The 20,954-nt window shown below is 35.1% G+C and overlaps 2 protein-coding genes, 1 long non-coding RNA gene and 1 pseudogene across 5 annotated transcripts; 2 read left to right on the top strand and 2 right to left on the bottom strand.

The window, feature by feature from the left end:
• The first annotated feature begins 2,161 nt into the window (after positions 1 to 2,161).
• On the top strand, positions 2,162 to 2,638 carry LOC147927837 (uncharacterized). Its single transcript, XR_015579348.1, has 2 exons — positions 2,162 to 2,373; positions 2,452 to 2,638. It is a non-coding gene; the product is annotated as an uncharacterized LOC147927837 (long non-coding RNA).
• Positions 2,639 to 3,060: 422 nt separating this feature from the next.
• LOC104739802 (tryptophan synthase beta chain 1-like) lies at positions 3,061 to 5,938 on the bottom strand. 2 transcript variants are annotated; one of them, XR_015579345.1, is made up of 5 exons: positions 5,423 to 5,938; positions 4,643 to 5,008; positions 3,819 to 4,252; positions 3,576 to 3,665; positions 3,061 to 3,473 (listed from the first exon to the last, which is right to left on the bottom strand). XR_015579345.1 is itself a non-coding variant. In XM_010460261.3 (5 exons), exons 1-5 carry the CDS (start codon positions 5,732 to 5,734, stop codon positions 3,286 to 3,288), a joined length of 1,395 nt encoding a protein of 464 aa, XP_010458563.2. In that variant the 5' UTR covers positions 5,735 to 5,938; the 3' UTR covers positions 3,061 to 3,285. The 2 variants fall into 2 exon arrangements, 1 of the variants encoding a protein (XP_010458563.2); XM_010460261.3 differs by having other exon boundaries at positions 3,576 to 3,670.
• A 4,923-nt stretch (positions 5,939 to 10,861) lies between these two features.
• On the top strand, positions 10,862 to 14,579 carry LOC104739801 (protein CER1-like 1; annotated as a pseudogene). Its single transcript, XR_015579344.1, has 7 exons — positions 10,862 to 11,378; positions 11,462 to 11,681; positions 11,767 to 12,157; positions 13,362 to 13,469; positions 13,563 to 13,763; positions 13,866 to 14,139; positions 14,238 to 14,579. The product of XR_015579344.1 is annotated as a protein CER1-like 1 (transcript).
• A 3,637-nt stretch (positions 14,580 to 18,216) lies between these two features.
• On the bottom strand, positions 18,217 to 20,486 carry LOC104739800 (pectinesterase/pectinesterase inhibitor 18). The gene is made up of 3 exons (XM_087483121.1): positions 19,673 to 20,486; positions 19,265 to 19,529; positions 18,217 to 19,073 (listed from the first exon to the last, which is right to left on the bottom strand). The coding sequence occupies exons 1-3, from the start codon at positions 20,357 to 20,359 to the stop codon at positions 18,382 to 18,384; spliced, it is 1,644 nt and encodes a 547-aa protein (XP_087339247.1). The 5' UTR covers positions 20,360 to 20,486; the 3' UTR covers positions 18,217 to 18,381.
• Positions 20,487 to 20,954: the final 468 nt, after the last annotated feature.

Below are 20,954 nucleotides of genomic sequence, written 5' to 3'. Positions count from 1 at the left end.
TTTAAAGAGGCATACACTAGGCAAGACAATATTATCATTGATTTGTTACAATTTCATATTACATTTTATTTAAACTTTTCTTATGAAAAATTCGAGAATCACCAACATAATACTCGACAGATTTCCAATAACATTACACTTCATGATAATAGATTGTGGTATTGGTTTGATTGTTAATAAATCATCACTACACTCATACATTCTTGTTATCACACCACCGATTCTATCGTTTAAAGCGTCATAATTTTTGACTGCCAAATCTTGAAGAGAAATCTGATTGTCGTAAAGTGCTAAGTCATAACCGTCAATGCAACCTAGATATACAACACTTCACGACAATGCAACCTGGAAAAATCACGAGGATGATTCAAAGCTTGCTTCAAGGTGTATAACTGTAGATGGTGACACAACTTTAAGCTTCTGAAGAGACGATTATTATTAAACCTTGGAGAAGTCGAGACTACAAAAGAAGAAACATAAGCAAGGAGTGACTAAGCATGGGAAAAAGGTCTGACTAAGTGTAGCAAATACACTTATAGTAATTTAAGTATTGAATTTAAGACTTGTGTTATGTATAAATTGATGTTTGGTTTATGAAATGATGTATTTCTTTTAAAAATAGTTATTTTCTATAGATTGGATATATATCAAATTAAGCAGGTTCCACCAAATATTATAGCTTAATACAATTGCATAAAATAAGAGTCATAACAATGCATATCATAGCATCGGAAAAAACAATATATCATAGCCCATATATATCGTTATTAAAGTTGTTATTTCAAAGCATTTCATCATAACTTGTCTCTATTGCTATCAATGTGGACTTTTTTTGTAGTAAACCACAAATATATTAGGGTTTTTGAGATAATTACCTCGGTATTGCCACCTATAATTTTCTTGTTGTCATCATTAGTAAGCAACAAGGGAAAGCCATCCGAAGCCGTTTGGAGTTCGTCAACGTTTCTCACAGTGAATGAAATTGTTACGAGATTTGAGAAAGATATTAGAAGAAGGTAGAAAGATGAAAGACTTGTGTAAACAACCGCCATTGTAAAGAGTGTTCGTTCTCTCTATCTTAAGTAACTAAGTTTGATAAAGAAAAGATTGAGAAAACTGGAGAATCCAAGAAATGATATGAGATGTTGTGCTTCAATTCGTCTGACTTTATAGCTCGAGTTCACTTAGACTGTATTGCAGGAGACAAAAGCGTCTCTATCAAAACCATGGTTTTTTTAAGGATACAAACGTTTATGACACTGCAACTGGTCATTTTCTTCCATAGTTTCTTGAATTATCTATCAACTTAGCTAGTATATAGGTAATAGGTCCAGGAATATTTAAAATGGTTAGCTGCAAAAACAACAACACTGCAAATGACTAAAGAACAATGCAGGTTTAAGTGCATGCAATACGTAGTTCCATATGTGGGAAACGATAGGTTAAAAGGTCATTTTTTAAAGATAAAACGGAAAGAATTAAGCGGACAGGAATTAACCAGACAGATTATACGAAATTGCCAGATCAAGCAGACTTATGATAAAAGCAGCTTCTTTTTCTCTTTTCCTTAATTATATATTTTCACAACTTATTACAGATTACGAGTATACTAGTCTTAATTTGTTGGTCTCGCTGGCCAATCCCTATCTTGATATATCATCGGTTTCCAATCAATTACTTTCTGATTACGTATTATATATTTCAATTTTGTACGCAAACTAACCATTAACTATGTAATTTAAGCTCTCCTTCCAAGCGTTCAGAATGATCTATAGTATTTCGTTCTTTGCATTCCAAAGACCCAAACATTTGAATGCGGATGTGAAGCAATGATTCTTGCAAATTACAATTGTGTTAGGTTTGATTATCCACAAAGTAAAAAAAGAATCCTTTCATATAAGGTGTCTAATGGTTTTAATTTTTCAACAAAGAGACAAAAGTCAGGACAATAATTGATACTCAGATTATTCTTTTTATATATCATAAAAAGTAAAAACGCATAAATATATTTTGCTTATATTTTGCATGTTTTTTTCTTTATTAATTTACTTTTCTATAATAAAAAATTAATTAGATGTTAGGTACCATTACTGAAAAGAGTCAAAGCCGATAAGAAAAACAACTCTATATTAGCCTTTAATGTCTCAGCTGATAGGAAGCTGCCTTCGATGTAAGTTTATCTTTCTTCTCACTTTTGGAACCAACAGATAAAAGTGCTAACTATTTATGATTTTTTTTTTTTTTTTTTCTGATTGCAGATGAACCCTTTAAGGAGATGTTATGATATCCTTGACATATCTTGACAAGTCAGAGAGGTATCAAACATACCTCAACAAGTTCGTGTTCGTGTAAATCCTCTGCTTCACCAATACTGTAAGTAATATTCCCTGCTAGATTATTTCAATATTTCATTATAATTATTGAATTCTCATATACAACTTCCTATCTCAGGACCGTTTGAAGAAACTGAAATCAGAGCATGGAAAGTCAAATGGGGATCATCACTGTTGATATTCCCTTTATTTATCTGCTCTGTTTTGATTATGAAGGCTTTCTCTTATTATATATTTTACTCCCTTTTTAATAATACGATTTAGGGGCATGTCGATTCCTGAATGCCAGAAAGTATTACCTTCAATCTCACTCTGGAGTAAAGCTGAAAAATTCGCTTTCAAAACGTAGTCATGATTGATGATATTTCCGTCTATATATAACACCACATCCGTTGAAAATAAATAAATGTATATTGTTAACGGGAAAAAGAAAATATTAAGATATAAATAAATAAATGTAAATTATACGTTATAAATTCCTATCAAAATTATATAGTTTTGGAACAGACTTAAGTAAATTCTAGATCATGGTCCTGGATAATGACTTCAATCATACATAAAATACAAAAAGATCTTAGAAAACTAAAGAAACAACTTTTTTTTTTGTAAAGGATTAATAAAAATTGTGCCATTATTTCATTATGTGTGGAAAAATCTCAACAGTAGTATCTATAAATGTTAAATGTAGATGTAAATTAACACCTAAAAATTTAATGGTCCGTATATCTTTTGAAGCGTTTGAATATAAAATTGTAGTTACAGATCGTTCGTTCATTATACCACACATCTTAATGATAAGAAATTATCAGGGGGCTGAGTTATTTAAGGTAGCTAGCTAGTACATGGTATTTTCGATAATGATTTGATGTATTAGTAGTGATGGTTATCATGTTGCACCTATACGGCTATACGATCTCTGGAAGAGTTGAGTGTAATATGGAATCTTGCTGAGTCAACAATTAGGAAAAGATATGCCTCGTTGGATGAGAGTGTCAAGATCTTTGTCGCCACGGCCACTACAATTCACGATCACCTTGGCTCCATCACGTAGAGTAGTAATGAGTTTGTCAAGGAACGCGAGCGCATGAGACGTTTCCAGTGCCGGTATTATTCCCTCCAATCTACTCAATCGCATGCACGCTGAATTCGAAAATATATATGATTAAACGTTAATCTTTGTAATTATAATTCTTGATTAATTAGTAGCAAAGTAAACTAATATATATAGGTAGCGGGAGGTACCTTGAATGGCTTCTTGGTCTGTTGCTGTGTAGAACTCAGCTCTTCCGGTTTCTTTCAGGAAGCTAATCTCTGGTCCAACTCCTGGATACTCTAACCTACGACCAAATGTGAGGATTTTTTACGTCAATATCACGTCTTCGCTTATCACCAAACCGAGACGATTAACTCAAAGATTGTCTGAATGATTTATAAAAAAAAAAACAGGTAAACCAAATTTGTTGAGATTATAACTTTCACACTTACCCTACTCCTACGGAGTGGGGTCTGAGTATCTGTCCTTGATCATCTTGCAATAAATAGCTCATGGAACCATGGTACACACCAACATGGCCAACGGCCAAAGTAGCCGAATGTTTCCCGGAATCCAGACCGAGCCCTGCGGCCTCGACACCGACTAACCGCACATCCTCGTCTTCAACAAACTCATGGAACAAACCCAATGCATTTGAGCCACTTCCAACACAAGCTACTAATACATCAGGTTTACCACCCCATAGTTGATTAGCTTGCCTTCTTGTCTCTTTCCCAATCACGGATTGAAACTCACGTACCATTATCGGACATGGGTGCGGTCCTACGACCGTGCCCAATAAGAAGTATGTGGAATCTAGGTTCTCGACCCAATGTCGAATCGCCTCTGAACTTGCATCTTTGAATGTTCCCTCTACTGATTTCACCTATTATCATGAATTCATGATCAGTATATGTAAAACAATTTTTATGACCTGTACATGCATGGATTTTTTTTTGTTTCTACATATATATCTAAGATAAAACTCATCAACGTAAAAATCAAATTAAATTTTGTGTTAGTATAAATATTTCTGGTGAATTTTTTTCTGTTTTGTTGTTAAATTATGTACATCTTAATTATGTAATAAAGTATCTCTTATACATGGGAGTGGTCCCTTACTTTTTCTACATCCGTAACTTTTTAAAGTTGACCAAACATATGTGAAATAAACTTTATGTTCTGTGTGTTTGTTTTACTAGATAACAAAATTTATGCTGCAAAATGGACCCGGTTAAGTTCGGTTATACTGTATAAAATAGTATTGGCAAGTTACCTGAGCGCCAAGCAGTTTCATGGAAAGCACATTAGAGAATTGTTTCTCTATATCAGGAGCTCCCATGTAAACAGTACAGTCCAAGGAGAGCTTTGCACATGCAGCAGCTGTGGCGACTCCATGTTGTCCGGCTCCTGTGGCAGCCACCACACGGCTGCAACCAAGCCGCCGGGCAATCATGGCCTGAGCAAGAGCGTTATTGATTTTGTGAGACCCACAGTGGCTAAGATCTTCCCTTTTCAGGTAAATCTCAGGCCCACCTCCGATTGTTCGAGCTATGTTCTTGTAGTGTTCGGTTAGACGTCCGGCGAAGTAGAGAGGCGTTTCTCTTCCTACGTAGTCTCTTAACGCTGTGGTAAGCTCATCCTAATTGTAATCGTAATTAAAAATAAAAACTCCACATATTAATATATATATATATATATATCAATAATCATTTTTTTTAATTTTAAAAAGCTCTCTCTCTCTCTCTCTCTCTCATTATCTTTAATTTAAAATATGTGCTTTAGTTCTTTTCGTTATAAGAAAAGAAGAATATGCGTTAGTCCGTACGTTTTTTGGAATATTCATTTTTTTGGGACCGTACTAATTACTAATTCGTGTCTCCTGTGATAATTTTTTTTTTTTTGTTAAAGGTCTCCTGGGATAATATGGTCGGTTGTATTTGTAAAAAAAAAAAAAAAAAAAAAAAAAAAAAAAAAAAAAAAAATCCGCATCCAATTTATTTTTACCCGTACGTCAATCCCATCTTATAAATATGTTTATATGAAATAAGCCAACCTGAAATTTGTGGTCGCTCAAAAGAAAATTGAATTCTTCTTCGAGATCTTTCAGGCGAGACATCAATGTCTCCGGTACAAACTTCCCACCGAACCTCCCGAATTTACCGTCAACGTTGCCACAACAAAACTGGCTCTTATCGGTTTTTGTTGGGACAGAATCCGACGATGGACAACTCTCACTGCTGAGTACACTGCTTTCACGGTGGTGACGTTTTGTGGAAACTCTGTAAACAACCGAGTGTATCATACGGTGGTTTCTTGCCGGAGGAAGTAGCTTCCCTCGTACCTGGATTTTAGTGGACGACGACATATTTCTCCTTTTTTTTTTTGAATACTGATATTAATTATCTTGAGATTTTCTTAGGGAACGAGCATGTGTTGATGTGTCTTTTTATAATCTGAACGAGCATGGTTTGTTTTTTACTGCGCAATCATTTGAGTTTATACATGTTTACCACATTGTTGGATTTGTTCGGTTGTCCTCTTGATTTTTAAATATATAACTTTATTGACAACAAAATGACTATATAATGCATGTTTGTTTAGTTAAAGATCCAAATTCGATTTTTCCATGGAAATTAAAATTACGTCTCACTTTCATTTATTTATAACTAGAGAAAGATTTGATATCCGTATTTTATCTAAGATTCTCACTTATTATAGAAGTGAGTTAATAAATCTTGGATCATTCTGAAAATTTGTTACGGGTGGGGCGGGGTAAAATATTCGGAGTTTAAGCTCAGGTGTCTAAATTACGTGGCTTAGGCAAAATACTTTCACATGGAAGAATCAATCAAACTCAGGCTCTAAATAATGAATCTACCCTCTTGGCCTTGGAAACATTACCACCGCGCCACCACAAATGAGTTGAAAATATGTGTATGTAGGTAATATGTTTTAAAAAAAAAAGCCATACAAATTTTTTCCTTGTTGAAATATTATGTTAAGTTTCATAAAGGTCTAGTTCCAAAATCAACAAGGAATGAATGGATTAACATATTGACATCTGATTCTTAGTCAATCTAAAATATGAGATCTACCAAACAATGTCATAATGCATGGAAGAATTATGAACGCACTACAAATTTTGGTTTGTATAGCTACAAAAAATATTGTAGCTATTTACATATTTTCGTCACAAATTTATATTTGCTACAAATTTGTTTTGAAAATAAAAATTACACTAGGGTGATAGCTAATTAATTATTAAATGCACTGCTTCATGAGCTTTCGTTCTGCTTGAAGATAAGGTTATTCGTGTTTCTTTTTGCACCTTTAAATTGTGCTTGTACTATGCTGAAGTATGAAGTCATCAGATTTATTAAAAAGTAACATAATATGTAAATAAATTCTCAGATTATTCCTGATTAATTAGGCATTGAACAAAGGCGGATGCAAGATTACAGCTTACAGGTTCGATGTCCCCCATTCTTTGTAAGCTTATTAATCACCAGTAACTCACTCAAGTTTCTATAAAATCAGCGTTTAAAAAAAAAAAAAATCAGCGTTATTTCCTTTAAAACTAAAAATTACGAAACATTAAACTATCCTTCATTCTTTTTCTTTGTAAGTCTCATCCATATAGAAGTCTATGTAAGAGCTGGTCAATAACGTCCTACTAATATACAAACTCCGTATTTTTGACAATAAAAAGCGTATGATACTCGTTATGTGACCGACCATGAAGGAGAGTCCCGTCCCACCCATATAAAGTCTTGTACTAGAAGGAAATATTTAGCTTGGTTATACCAGCTGCCTTTAAGGTTGTCAAAACGTTTTGCTATTTATCTAAGTTTCGTATTTTAACATAAAACGTTATCGTATTAAAGACTAAAGAGCTTCTAAACCACACAATAAGAGAGAAATTGTATATCTATATCTCTATATGGTCTGTATAGGGATGATTAATCAGTATCTCACATTTTCTTCTCCTCTTTTTTTCGTTACGTCAAATTCATGGCCACTAGATATATATCACCGCAGATGTCAGCTCTGCTGCTCTATCAAACCCCACAGATCCACAAAATTCCCCTTTTTTTATATGTCGAATATGACCAGTTTGGCATCTTCAAATTACATCACATGGGCTGGTCTGCATGCTTCTTTATGGTCATGTCTCATGACTACCTCTCCTCTACCACATATCACATATATGACCCCTTTCTAGAAACCAATATTCATAAAATTCAAGTCTGTTTGTTATATATAAGGAAACTTCCCGTCGTTCGATTTTTCAACAGGTTAATGACATTAAATTTGGTGGAAGCTTTAAGTATATATATGTACGTTTGCCAAGCACACTACACGGACAAAATGTTAGAGAAAACCTTAAGTCTAGTTAAGCACACCATTACACGGAAACCTAAAGAGCCTAAACCAAGACAACGACTACAAGAAGATATTTACACGTAACCATGATTAATATGTGTTCTTTTTTTTTTTTTTTTTTGGTTTAAGAAAAATGTAGCTCCGGCGAAACGTTCCATCAATTTCGATTCTCTTTGTCTCTCACTTATTTAACATCACTAATTATGTTCTCTTCATTTCTTTTTTACACGTGAATTAAATATAGTTTACTAATCAAGTAATCATGGACACTGTATCATGAGTCTATATGAATTTAGCTATTTAATTAACGTATCAGCACTTGCGTAATTCTTTTCACTTTTATCATTCAATAAAATGCAGGTATAGGTGTAGTAGAATAAAACAATATAATCTAACTAAAAGAGTATATAAACAAAAATTCAAATTAATAGAATTCAAAAGTGAAAAATCTTAACGGCGTATTGCGGTTAAGACTTAATAGGGTTAATGAAACTTACCATCTTAAAAAAATATATAAATAAATAGATAAGAGAAGAGATGGAAATGGCATAAAAGTAAATAAGATAGAAAGTTGGGTGATCCAGTTCAAACATGAGGCCCATTTGCGTAGGCCTGTTACACTCAATAACTCAGATCGTATCCAGAGAAACCGGTTTAAAATGAAGAAAACATCGGTTCTTAATTTGGGAAATTTTACAACAACTTTTCTCGGTACTGGTGGTCGTGACTTGACTTGTGTGTACGTAAAGCGAATCTCTCCAACTCCAAGTTTGGGTGTTGCCCCCCTCCCCAATTTACTTTTTTTTTTTTTTGACCAAACATATGTTATCATTCCATTAAAATAGAAAATAACATACAAGGTACAAAAGGTTTTTAGGATACAACATAAAAGAAACTTGCCCAAAGCATAAAACAACAAAGAAGCAGATAAAGATAGAAACAATCGATAGCAAGAGTTTGAGAGCTATGAACCATATGCTAAGAAGCAGAATAGAACATGTGAGATCAAGACAAGTTGATATGATCTCCTTGAGCAGGTCAAAGGAGGAAAGGGTGGCCATTGTCTTGATTCGAAGACTAATTGGCGATGGAAGGTTCAAAGTTGACTGTCTCACTGGAGTGAGGGAGGCTACACTAGGTAGAGCTTTGATGAGAGGTCGAGCAAGGATGGAGCTCTGAGGGCCGATCGCTACTAAAGTAGTTACAGGTCCAAGGTTGAGTGAGAAGAGCTTAAAGAGCTTGTGGTAACCACTGCTCCATGGAGTAGGGGTCATAATGCCACTGCTCTTCAAGTTTCTATGAGGGGGCTTCATAAAGTAGATGATTTGCGGTTTTGAGATCTTTGCAATCCGGCGAGGTGGAAATAGGAGGTTGGTGAAGGCTCGGTAACCCCAACTCTGAGGAGGTGGGATCATAATGCCTAACTTCACCAAACTGTCTCCGTCAGAGATAACATTCCTAGGAGATCCGATAACACGGTTTTCAAAAGGCTCTTGTACCATTCTAGCAGCAATGGTGACTTAGGGATCATAAGCAGTCTTCGAACTAGTGATACAACTAAGCAAACCAATCGTTGACTAGGGTGGGAGAGAGTGCAGTTTAGATCAAACCTAGATTCACACTGAACTCGACACAAACGGTACTCAATCAAATGATAAGAAACCAATAGTCTGGTATCGAGGGAACCTCATCTTGACCAAGCAGAACGCATCAGTACTAAACAATTTGATCTTGATATGACGCAAATATAAGCGGGTGTGAGTAGGTTCCAGTGCAGGGATGAGTCATAGTCTAGACAAAGTAGACTATCTACCAGGGTTCCGGGATAAGATTGGGACCTGGGCCAAAAAGAGAACGAGGTTGGAACAAAGCAAGCCGGGTTTTGGGATTCTTCGTCAAGATCTTCAAAGGCTCCAGCGTCAACACAGAGCTCCCGTCCAACTGCAGCCAAGTAAAACACTTGGAGAGGGGATATATATCCGAGGAACGGCGAGATGTTGAGGTTGACTGTGGAAGAGGCCAGATCGAGAGATAGTCTCCAAAGGTACCAGGGCATTCGGGGGGTTGATGGATGGTCTCAGACAGCTGGGTACTCAGACGAGCAACCTCACCGAGAGAGGGAGACGGAGCAGAGATGGTGAGAAGAAGAAAACAATGCGATACCGGAGTTGAGATCTGGATTCTCAGGAGGTCTCCAGTGAAAATAAAAAAGGATACGAGCGACATTAGCAGACAGAGGAGAGGATGGAGATGACGAAACCAAAGCCCATCAACGTCGATCGAAGTCGACGCCGCCGGGGGAGAGAACCTCGGTGGTTGTGCCAGAGAGGAAAAAAGCTAGGGCAAACTCTTGTTTTATACAATGTCACATTTTGGTAGGATCCGCGTCATTTGTTAAGTGCCCCCGAATTTACTAAAAACTAAAAGGAAACAAATTTACTCTCTAACTTTACTGCTTTTGACATTCGGTTCCATATCCTCTTGCATAGTTGCATGAAAATATATATAAATAATATACCTTTTTTTGTTGTTGTTGTAATAGTTTATATTAAAATAAGATAACTAAAAAAAAAAAAATCTTAATGACTAAAACACAAAGTAGGTTTTGTAAAGGGAACCTGCATTCCGATGAATTTTGTAAATGTATATGGAAAATCAAACTAGCAAAAAAAAAAAAAGAATCGCCATTAATTTTTTCCAATCCACAACAAAACTTACAAAAAAATTTAAAACATTTAGCGATGAATAGTCATCCTAAAATAATACCATAACTGTTCAACATTTGCTCTGTCTGTGTAAGTGTTATTTTGCAAAATATGGTGAAATTTGTTTTGTCATCTTGATCTAGTCCAAATCCTCAATTAGTACACGTTGTAAGCGTTGTAACATATCAACTTTAAGTAAGCCCACCACCGGGCCACACGATGTGCTACTTCTTTGGTTTTTCTGATAATTGTATATTAATATTTTGTTACGGACCACCATGTGTTTATAGTGCCTCATCAGTAGCCAACACACAATGATGTCCCTATATATATCTGTTACACTTTAACTTGAAAACGCACTTCTTCAAACTAACTTCTTCACTTATAAGCTCAAGTACCTTTGGATGGCGTCCAGGCCGGGAGTTCTTACGGAATGGCCATGGAGTCCCCTTGGTAGCTTCAAGTACCTCTTGGTGGCCCCGCTAGCGATGGCAAGCATGCATTCGTACGTGACAACGCAAGAGGAGGAGAAGGACCTAGCAAGTCTGCTGCTAGTTGCACTCATGCTGTGGAGAATAGTTCACAGTCAGATATGGATCAGCGTGTCGCGTCAGAAGACGGCCAAGGGAAGGAAGAAGATCGTGGACAAGCCCATTGAGTTTGAGCAAGTGGACCGAGAACGCTCGTGGGACGACCAAATCATCTTCAACACTCTCTACATGTATCTCCTCAACAGCAAACTCCCAGGCTGCTCCCGCATGCCCCTCTAGAGACTAGACGGAGCCATCCTTATTGCACTACTTCACGCTGGTCCCGTCGAATTCTTATACTACTGGTTTCACAGAGCTCTCCACCACCACTTTCTCTACTCTCGCTACCATTCTCACCACCACTCCTCCATCGTCACCGAGCCCATCACGTGTATGTACCTTCACCCATCAATTTCTTCTATTCTATATAGTATATACATCATTCCATATAATATCTTTAATCAAACTTTCCAGCTGTGGTGCACCCTTTCGCCGAGCACATCGCCTACACATTACTCTTCTCCATACCCCTAGTAACGGCGTCCCTTTGTGGGGTCCTCTCCATTGGTACCGTCATTGCATACTTCACATACATTGACTTCATGAACAACTATGGACACTGCAATTTCGAGTGTTTACCTAAACGTCTCTTCCACCTATTCCCTCCCCTCAAGTTCCTCTGCTACACTCCCTCGTACGTCAACAGTCTATATACATACTTTATATGATTTGAATTCATATATATAAGTACATAACATGGGCATCAAATTATGTTGAAGGTTCCACTCGCTCCACCATACTCAGTTCAGGACCAACTACTCTCTGTTCATGCCAATCTACGACTACATCTACGGGACGACCGACAAGTGCAGCGATTCCTTATACCAAAATTCGTTGGAGAGAGAAGAGGAATCACCCGACTTCATCCACCTCACTCACCTTACCACACTCGACTCCATCTACCAAATGCACCTTGGCTTCCCATCCTTCTCCTCTCGCCCCTTGTGGTCTCGTTCCCCATGGTACCTCACTTACTCCATGTGGCCCTTCACCCTTCTCTTCTCCTTCGTTCTCACCTTCGCTCTCTCCTCATGCACCTTTGTCTTTGAGCGAAACCGTCTTCGCAACCTCACCCTTCACTCTCACCTCCTTCCCAAGTTTAGCTTTCACGTAAGCATTTTTCATTTTACATACACACACCGCAACAGTTATATTTGCGGCAGACGACGGGTTTACTTTAGAGGTAATAAGAAAAAACATACATTTTTAAAACTTAATTTGAAAAATAATACGTTTACTATTTATAATTGGCAAATTAATACCTTGACCACTGTTTGCAACTGTTCAATTCTCTTTTTTGCCATCCTCTAACATACATAATTACCTTCATGTCATTATTCCTCTTTTCTTCCCTTTTCTTGATTTTTCAAATAATTGTTAATATACATTTTTTTAGAAAACTTCTTAGCAACATTAAAATCTATATTTTTTTCTTTACAATTTGATATAAATTTTGTTTAATATTTTTTTCAATATATTATATTATTCGTACATTATTTTTAAGTGTACAGATGTTTGTACACCTTATTAAGTGTACAGATGTCTGTATACTTAAAATAGTGTACGAATTAAACATATTATATCTGTACATATGATAATATGTACGGACATCTGGACTCTTTAATAATGTGTACGGATAATATAATATATGAAATATATAACTCTGTACACTTGATAATGTGTACAGACATTTATATTCTTAATAATGTGTACAGATAATTTAATATATGAAATTATATTTAAAATTCATCAAACAAAATGCATATCAAATAATAGAGAAAAAAATATAGTTTTTTTATATCTGGAATTTGGTTTTTAAAAAAATTCATTAACTAATATTTTAGTTTTTAGATGGAAGGAAAATACAAAAAAGAAGAAAAAAAAATCTGAGCGTAAAAAAAAAAAATCTTCTTTTCTCTCCTCTTCCTTCATTCTCTCTTTTTTCTTCCGCAAAACCATCGACGGGGTTATTAAGTAATCTAACACACAAGCCCTATACTCCACTTTCATTTCAATCTCTATTACCTTCTCTCTCACACACCCTACTTTTCCAATTACAAATTGTAGTGAATATACTACATTGCTTAGCAAATAAGTTTTAAAAACGTACTAAAAGTATAACACACCCTTTACTTTATAAGTTGGATTTCATGCAAACCAAATTTTCACACACAAGATACGTAGCAAGAAAATAACACTTTACACAAAACAACCTTAAAATGAAAAAAAAAATGTATATTTTCTTGGGTATACCTTTAAGAATTTCTCATCTAAAATTTACTACTATTTTTTCCACATAAACATGTGGCGGCAGTATAAATCACAGCCCCACCATGAGTCCATAAACAAAACAATTGAGGCAGCTATCGTAGAAGCGGATGAAAAGGGTGTGAAAGTAATGAGTCTTGGCTTGATGAACACTGTAAGTTCATTAACTACTTCACAGTTATCCTATATATGAATAACTATCGGATAATTAGCTAATTAAGTAACTAATTAACTCACGATTAATGAGACGGAGGAGCTAAACGGGTACGGAGAACTGTATCTGCAAAACAATCCAAAATTGAAGATAAGGCTAGTGGATGGAACCAGCATGGCAGCTGCGGTTGTATTTAATAGCATTCCAAAAGGGACCACGGAAGTTGTCTTTAGAGCCAATCTCACAAAGGTTGCTTCAGCCGTTGTCTTTTCTTTATCTGAAAAAGACGTCAAGGTATTTGGATATATATGTGAAAGTAGAAACCACATATCAGCTTCTCAGTAAAAAATAAATAAAAAATTTGATGTGTATATATATATATATATATATTTATAGGTGGTAGTGTTCTGCGAGGAAGAATACAAAAAAACTCAGCAAATCTGGGGCTGACAAGAATCTGGTATTGTCCACAAGCAATAACTGTTACTCCTCAACAGTTTGGTTGGTGGGGGATGGACTAAGGAAAGAAGAGCAGATGAAAGCAAAAGAAGGGACCCTTTTCATTCCATTTTCTCAGTTCCCACCTGACAAACTCCGCAAGGACTGTTTCTACCACTCCACTCCAGCTATGCTTGTTCCCAAGTCTGCCCAAAACATCGACTCGTGTGAGGTATATAGCTTTGAATTAATACGTTGCTCTTATATTATAAGTCGATAGATGTGTCATGTGTGCATAATCTAGCGAATGAATGGTATTGGTTACTATAGAATTGGCTGGGAAGGAGGGTGATGAGTGCATGGAGAATAGGAGGCATAGTGCATGCGCTTGAGGGTTGGGAGGAGCATGACTGCGGCAACACTTGCAACTTCTTCCGTCTCCATGCGATCTGGGAAGCTGCTCTCCGCCATGATTTCCAGCCTCTCCTTCTTCCACTATCTCATCTATGATCATCTTATATTCATATATCTCCCCTATCTTTATTATCTACTTTGTTTGCAGTTTATCGTATTTTGTTATGGTACGGTTTAATTTAACTTGAGTTCTAGATGTAACTCATAGTTAACCCATATATGTCGTCAGTCATAATTTAATAAAATTATTTTAAGATATATCTGAGTTCGAGTTAAGTTGAGTTATAGTTGATTTACAAATTGAATATATTTTCTGTAAAATTGTTATAAAAAAATAAAATTAACATGAGTTACGATGTGTTAAATTATATTAACGGATAACAAAATAAAATAAAATATAAATGTTTATATATATATATATATATAGTGTTGGACCAACAAACACTAGCTGGAGCTTACATGCATGTCCTTGATTGGCTAGTAAGTATTTTCCAATCACTAGAGCATCTACATTGGGAAATTTTTAAGGAGTTTTTTTCAGAATTGGTATATATATATTTCAGATGATAATAATTCGATCCAATCATCCAAGCCTCCGGGCGTCCACTGCTGAATCCAGATCCATCGAATTTGTCACGTGTGATACATGCGCTTACAATACTAGACACAAACGAGATATCATATATATAGCCAGCCATATAGGACAATATCAAATTTGTCAAGTCGTTTTAAAAATGATTTACGGTGTTGATTCACTAGATTTGATTGTCGCATCGCATGATCAATACAGATTTGAATTATTCGTATCAATTGTGCATCAAGAGGAGACTTTTATTGCCTGAACTAGTTCAAGTCTGGTAGTGAAAAAACAAGACTTTTATTGCCTGAACTAGTTCAAGTCTGGTAGTGAAAGTTTTTAAAAAAAACGTGGGGGAAAATGATTGGTTACCGAAGGCCCACTTATCCAAACACAAGTCCAAGCCGGCCCGACTCATGTGTGTGTGTGGTTTTTTATATGGGTAGGAATCGTAGGAATTTCACAACTTCAGATGGAATAAAATTCTTTGTTTCATTTTTTTTTTCAACTTGCATTAATCTCACTCAAATGAATTTCAGCTAGACATAAAAAGTACATTACGTTATGATGCTTGCGGTAACAAATTCATGACTCTCAAAGGAATTCACTGAAAATGATCCGGAAAAGGGTCGGCACAAGATGCAATATTTCCAAAATTAGGTTTCAACTATTTTATGGGCATTGTTATCTCTTATTTTGGTAATCTATACTATATATACATTTAAGGAAAGATTTAAGGTATATTTTCACGGCACGTACAGACAAAATTATTTGCATGAGTTATATTGTTTGAGAGCATTCTACCTAGACTAGATAGAGCCAACGGAGATCAAATATTGTACTTACTGTTTTTGTTACCATGTTTGTGCATCTACCTAGACTGGATAGAGGCATAGAGCCAACGGAGATAAACTAGCTGAAAACAAAAACCAACCATCTACCTAGACTAGATAGAGCCAACGGAGATCAAATATTGTACTTACTGTTTTTGTTACCATGTGTGTGCATCTACCTAGACTGGATAGAGGCATAGAGCCAACGGAGATAAACTAGCTGAAGCTCAAGTTTACGGCCTCGTAAACAAAAACCAACCAAAAGTTTTGATGAAATCTTTTTTGTTTCTTTCTTTTTTTCTGTTTTGGTTGTCTAATAGGAATAAGACAATAAGAGTGAATAAGATTCGTTAGATTATTTGGCTATAAATGCTAGTTTCCTAAAATATAGAAACAAGGATTATTTTTCAAATTCAATTAAAATATAGGTTAATTTGATAATAATCTATACTAATAAAAAATATGAGCTATAGCTCTTAAGGCCGTCCACATAAGATTTTAAACAACGAATAGAAATTTGACATATCAATTATTAACATTTTATACAATTTTTGGAATTTTCTATATTAAGAATTATTTTAAACAATCTATCATGATTTGACATATCATTCATTAACATTTTTTAAATTTACAGAATTTTTTTAGAAAAAAAGAAAATTTTAAATTTATGGAAATAAAAGAACTAAGTACAATATTCCACATCAGCTAGAAATTTTTTAGACAATGGTTCAGAACCAGTATAAATAAGATTAATATGCTTCCAACAACGAATGAGCAGGAAAACTTGATTTATCAGGCGTCCAAGTTTAAAAGTTTTATTTGGTTTGATCTGCTTTTTAATTTGATCAAATTAAAACTTTAAACAGTTTCAAAAAAATATTTTAATATTTAAAATTTTAAAAGTTTAAATATTATAAATATTGAAACTTTTAAAAGTTCTTAGCTTTTAAAAAGTTTTTAAATATTATAAGTTTTAAATTTTAAAAGTTTAAAATATTATAAATATTGAAAATTTTTAAAAGGTTCAAATTTTATATTTCGAAACCTTTTAAAAGTTTAAAATATTATAAATATTGATGCAAAACATAAATTATCTTATTTATCTACATTTGTGCTTTTTATTTCTTATGAGCTGTAAAACATATTTTTGTGTATGATTTTATAGATGAGTTGATATTCTTTCATTATTTTTTTATTTTTGGGTCTAAGGAAGAAGGATTGACATCGCAAGACCTTAATTTGATGTTTGAGTCAAATTTCGAGGTTTAAAGAAGAAAGATGGACGACAAACACACTTGTTTTATTAGCTATACATAGGCATGACCAGGGTTACGGTTGTCACGGTTAAGGTTTATTAACCATCGGTTATGGTTAGTAATTTTTGTAACCTTAACCAGAACCGTTTAACAAACGGTTAAACAGTTACGTTTAAATACGGTTACGGTTCAAGCGGTTACTGTTATATACGGTTACGGTTATTTGATAATATGATACGGTTGATATTATTTGATGAGATAATATAATTGATATTATTTATTTATAATTAATATGTTCTTATAGTGTACTCATATTTCTATATATCATATGATTCATATTAAATAAATAATTATTAGTATATTTTATTATGTTTTTAAAATATTATAAATCAAGTAAGGATTTTGGTTTGAGAAGTTTCTAAACGCGTGGATCTAAAACCAAATAAGTATATGGATAAAATTGTCAATAATTGGGTGCATTTGTTGACTATGCTGGTAATCATGAATTTCACAAATTTTATGAAAAAAAACATGATTTTGTTTTTGGAGTTTGATGGGTTAACAAGTTGTGTGGTAGTCTAAAAAAGGTTTTTCAGTGGAAGAATGTGAAGAAGTTGACGAGGAAGAAGAAGAAAAAGAGTATAACGAATAACCAAAAATAAAAGTTACGATGACAATTAACACAAAATTTGACAATGAAAATGACAAGAAAGAATATGAAGAATAAGAAAACATTGAATAAAAAACACGAAAACATAGGTGGTAGCGATCAATTAAATATGAAAACAAGTTAAATTCATGATTATAAAATTGTTTCATTTTTCTGTTAATCAAAGAAAATGGTTTAGGATATGTGAGGTCATCAGTTTGATTTACCTCGCCTGGACGTCAAGTTAAATTTATGATTTTTTTAGTCAGATTTGATTTTATAACACAACTGATTTTTTTATTTTAAAAAATTGTGTATCTGAAATTTAATTTTTTTCCTTAATACTAATTTTAATTTTTTTATAAGATAATATTTTATTGCCGTAATCAATCATATATAATTTTTATCAAAATTTATCAAATAAACCCAGTGTCATCAAATAAAACACTTTAGATTCATGAGAATACTCTCAAAGTTTTGGTCCCATAAATCTTGTATTGATTTCAGTATTTGTGTGATGAAGTGAGCGTTTGAGTAGTTATTTAAAATATAAATAGGTAGTGTTGTAGACTTATAGTTATTTAAATTAAGATATGCCTCCTCACGAAATTTATTATTAAACATTAACCTAACAACTGCATGAAACAGAGCATGTCAGGTTAAGTCCATACAAAACAGAGAAAGACATCAAACTAAAACAGAGATAACATAACGCAACACAGAGTACAAAGAACATAACATTAAATCAAAGCCACTCTTGGTAAGTAACTCCAGTGGGCTTCAACCACAATCCTCCTTGAATTAGTTTGGCCACAGTGAACTGTTCGGCCTCCTTTGAGTCTCTAATAACTTTAAATCCCTTCCACTTCACTCTCTTACTCGTATCCGCTCCAGGACCACTATTCGCATACTCTCCGTAATACAATGTCGAGAGCGCAAATTCGCCATCCCAAGGGAACCAACCGGCAGGGTCGATGTGGTTGTCGATGAAAGTCTGCATGATCACTGTTCTTGAGTACAACTTCCACGGCCGTCCAAGGAACGTCTTCACAGATCCTTTTACAGGAGCAAGATCAGAGCTAGCCGTTATTTTACATCTTTGGATGGAAATGGCTGTGTTCTGGTTCTGATCCTCCCTTCCTTGAGCTGTCACCATGTTCTTTTGTCCAGCTCCAGGCTTTCGGGCAACGATGTCACAGTTCTGGAACACCACCGCAGAGTTTCCGAAGATGAAGTCCACGGTACCAGTTATGAAGCTGTCGCGGTAGAATTGTCGCAGTGTGTGCGTGTAAAGTGTGTCTTGGTACGCATCTATGCGGCAACGATTTATGACAGTTTGATCAGCACTCACGCGGAGAGCCACGGCCTGGTGCTTTGCTGGCCCGGCAGTGTTTTGGATCCATAAGTCTTGCGCCATAAACCCGTCTCCATTCGCAGCTATACATGTTTTAAACGGATCTTAAGAAACATTTGATAATTGTAATAATTTGAAAAGAAACATTTTAAGTTAATTTCACTACCATGACTAGTCCAAGTATACAAACTATTAGAATATATAAGAGTTGGTTTTAAATAGGAAAGGTCTATAATTTGAAAGACACAAATAAAAGAAAAAAATATGATATTACCAATAGTGGCTGATCTGAAGGTGGTGGATCCATCAACGACGTTCAAACTACCCGTTATGATCGTAGCGTCTTTGCCGTCACCAACAAGCATTAAGTTCTTCTTTTTCTTCCCTATGTCAATAGTTTCCTTGTAAACCCCTTTCTTCACGTATATAACATATCTTGAATTGCTATTCTCTGGTGCTGCCGCCACTGCCTCATTTACTGTTTTGTACTTTCCGCTACCGTCTTTTGCCACCACCACGTTCGCGTTCACTTTAAGTGTCTAATAGATGGACAAAGTTTTAGAATTTGATTCAACGTTGGATTAGGTAAAACCGTCAAAATAAACAAGCGAATATATCCAAAACATGTAGTTGGCCATATTAATCGTAGTAGTTGGTCAGATATGAAGTTGGTTTTGACTACCTTGGGAGCAGATTCTAACAGCTCCCTGTCGAGAGCAGTTAGCCACGACGGGAAGTGATCAAAAAGAACCATCTTGAGGTCGTCTCTAGCAGGCAAGACGGACACAAAGATGGCTAGAGCCACTCTAGCCCTAGAAACCAAGTCTTCGAGTTGTGGCTTAACTCTTGGTTCATTAGTAGTGTCTAAACACGTCATGTAATTTGTAAGGACACTGCTCAACCAAGTATGAACGTTTGAGTACGACTCAAAATTAAGGTTTCCTCCTCGGAGTTGCTCCATCGAATTCACCATCCGATCCTTTGATACATCCATCATCTCCTCGCAGTCAGCCAGAACTGCCTCGTCTCTCACACCGTTCGAGCTGGTTCTAGCCTCTTTCACCATGGTCATCGTCCTCTCAAGCCGCCACACCGAGTTCTTCAAGAACACGTGCAATAGGTCAAGACGGTTAAGCTTTGAGAGCGACAACATCGTGAATTCGGACAAGAGAACTTGGCAAGAGTCTTGGTCGTGAGTTCTATGGCAAATCTGGCTCGGTGTTAATACGGAATCATCATTAGTATAGATTAGTTGGGCTGCAAAGAAAGCTGCAGAGCCAAGAATGGCTGCAAAGGAGAGGACAAGGCATAGATTCTTGTGCTTAAGAGACTTTGGTTTGGAAAGAAGTGGTTGGTTTGAATTAGACATTTGTCTTTAGTTTAGTGGTAAAAGGATTTGTTTGTGTTGGCCTTTTTACACTAGGCGAATCATGCCATTATATAGAAAACGCTAGTGAGTGGAGTACATGATGAAGTGTTATGACTTATGATTTCCTTTTCTTAGCACATGGTTTTCACTAGCAGTGTACCAAATACACTATAAACTAAAATAAAACTTTAATTATGCTTATCTTATTTTTTATATTAAAGATGAACATTGTTACTCCCACTAGCTAGACATATTAATTTGTCTTGCCAAGTAGTCGAATTTGATAGTAGAAAAAAAACATATAGGGATGCACTCCAATAAGCAAATTAGCATGATAATCGTATTTATCCTATATTTAAATTATTAGAAAACGGAAAAAAACAATTTGTTCAAGAACATGTAAACCAAAATGACGTATATGTAAAAAATTATATTGATTAAAAATGTAAAATTACCAAAATTATTGATGTATGATAAAGAGAAAAATTTTAAGTTCCTATCAATCTATTCAAATCGACAACAAAACTCACCGATACGTAAAGAGAAAACAAGATTAGTCATGAATTAAATCAGCGTAAAAACAATTTTTCAATCA

Source organism: Camelina sativa, chromosome 14 (genome assembly GCF_030686135.1).
Source record: "Camelina sativa cultivar CO46 ecotype springtype chromosome 14, ASM3068613v1".
Classification (NCBI taxonomy): domain Eukaryota; kingdom Viridiplantae; phylum Streptophyta; class Magnoliopsida; order Brassicales; family Brassicaceae; genus Camelina; species Camelina sativa.
This window is presented reverse-complemented; position numbering and strand designations above follow the sequence as displayed.

Coding starts and splice junctions, on each gene's coding strand:
- LOC104739802 (XM_010460261.3), bottom strand. CDS start 5,734: ATGTCGTCGTCCACTAAAATCCAGGTACGAGGGAAGCTACTTCCTCCG. Junction 5,009..5,422: donor TGAGCGACCACAAATTTCAG/GTTGGCTTATTT, acceptor GATTACAATTAG/GATGAGCTTACCACAGCGTT. Junction 4,253..4,642: donor TGAAACTGCTTGGCGCTCAG/GTAACTTGCCAA, acceptor TCATGATAATAG/GTGAAATCAGTAGAGGGAAC.
- LOC104739800 (XM_087483121.1), bottom strand. CDS start 20,359: ATGTCTAATTCAAACCAACCACTTCTTTCCAAACCAAAGTCTCTTAAG. Junction 19,530..19,672: donor TGTTAGAATCTGCTCCCAAG/GTAGTCAAAACC, acceptor TCCATCTATTAG/ACACTTAAAGTGAACGCGAA. Junction 19,074..19,264: donor CTTCAGATCAGCCACTATTG/GTAATATCATAT, acceptor AAACATGTATAG/CTGCGAATGGAGACGGGTTT.